The sequence below is a fragment of the Volvox carteri genome (assembly GCF_000143455.1).
Source record: "Volvox carteri f. nagariensis unplaced genomic scaffold VOLCAscaffold_34, whole genome shotgun sequence".
NCBI classification, from domain to species: domain Eukaryota; kingdom Viridiplantae; phylum Chlorophyta; class Chlorophyceae; order Chlamydomonadales; family Volvocaceae; genus Volvox; species Volvox carteri.
The window spans coordinates 856,382-857,865 of record NW_003307577.1 but is presented as its reverse complement, the minus strand read 5'-3'; the positions used below and the strand labels follow the sequence as shown (position 1 = coordinate 857,865).

Below are 1,484 nucleotides of genomic sequence, written 5' to 3'. Positions count from 1 at the left end.
CACCCAAATGCCCCTCCCTCCGGTTTTCCTTTCCCCCCATTTTAACCTCCGAAACACACAAACACACACAAACACACACACACACACACACACACACACACACACACACTCACAACAACCCCCGCACACACATCTCTCTCTCTCACAGGGCGGTGAGCCTCACATCCTGGACACGGTCAGAGACGTGGTGGCGCTACACAAGGTGCGGGGAGTTGTGCGGGGGGTTGTGCGGGGGTGGGGGGGAAGGGTAAAGGGAGGCGATGGAGCGAGGGGGGGGGACGGAGGGGGCGGAAATCGATGTGAAGTGGGGGGCCCAAGCAAACGGGTAAATAGACAAGCATGGCGGAAAGGATCCTAAAACGCGCAAAGTGAGAATGGGGTAGGGAAGAGGGAGGAAGGCGATTGGAAGCGTGGGGAGGGGGAGGGAGGAAGTGACCGTACACTCTGCAATTGTTTCCTTTTCCCGCCCAAGCACCCACAACCCCCCTTTCCCCGCCCCCCTCCCCCCCGGCCTGTTAGGAGCGCCACGTGTTTCCCCTTCAGATCTGTGTGACCAAGCTTTCCGGGGTGGGCACGTGAGTGATGCTGCTTAGGAGGGTGGGGCCGGGAGCGGGGAGGGAGGGAGGGCTTTTATCTAGGCGGGGACGGAGGAGATAGGGGGTGCGGAGGGGGATCTGCGGCAGGGAGTTGAGAACAGAGGATCATGGAAATCGTCATGGGGGAGGGAGTAAAGTTGGGGGAGACCCGAGGGGGGGGGCTAATGCAGGTGCGAGTAAAGGGAGAAACTTTCTAAGGTATTACGGAAGCGGGTTGGTAAGGGATGAGAAACGCAACCGGCATTGCTGTTTTCACCTCACCTCACAACTCAAACTCAATCTCACCCCACACATACACACACGCAGCGACGCCATCTTCCTGGGCCTCCTGCGTCCCCAGCCTCTGGACAGCCGCAACATGCGGGCCTGGGTGGCGCCCAACGGCGTCATCCTGTGCACTGACCCGCAGTTCTCAAGTCTGACCGGGCTGCTGGGGGAGGAAATGGTACGGCGCGCGCGAGAGGGGTGTACGGCGTACGGGGCTGCTGTACGGAGCAGTTGGTTGTTGGTTGGAGGAGAGGAGGCTGGCGGCTTAGTGATTCTGGATGGGTTGGGGTATTGTAGCTGCTGGTTAGGGCCGGGGTTGCGTGCGGAGTTGCAGGTAGGTGGATGGGGGAATTAGGAGTACTAATGGGGGGTGGGCAGTTTGCAATGGCTTCGTAGCTGGGATTGTAGGGTTTGTGTTTGGAGGCGATTGAGGGTTTGTGGAGTTGCAGGATCGCAGGATGTATTTATATCACCCGTGGGTTTTACCCCCCTTCCCCGCCCCTCACCCCCACCCCTCACCCATCCAGGTGGGTCGCAACATCCAGACCTTGTGTACGGACATGGCGGCAGTGGAGGCCCTCCTGGAGCTGTGCAAGGAGGCGCCGTACGAGGCGCTGGTGA

General features: G+C 60.0%; 1 protein-coding gene across 1 annotated transcript in view; it reads left to right on the top strand.

Moving 5' to 3' along the window:
* The window catches only part of VOLCADRAFT_93917 (uncharacterized protein), a gene marked incomplete at both ends in the record, with an annotated part of 31,232 nt that overhangs the window by 9,560 nt on the left and 20,188 nt on the right, over positions 1–1,484 (top strand). The window contains 4 exons of the mRNA XM_002953169.1: positions 149–202; positions 520–575; positions 903–1,041; positions 1,391–1,480. Of these exons, the coding sequence (XP_002953215.1) occupies positions 149–202; positions 520–575; positions 903–1,041; positions 1,391–1,480 (339 nt within the window). The remainder of the gene's footprint in view (positions 1–148; positions 203–519; positions 576–902; positions 1,042–1,390; positions 1,481–1,484) is intronic.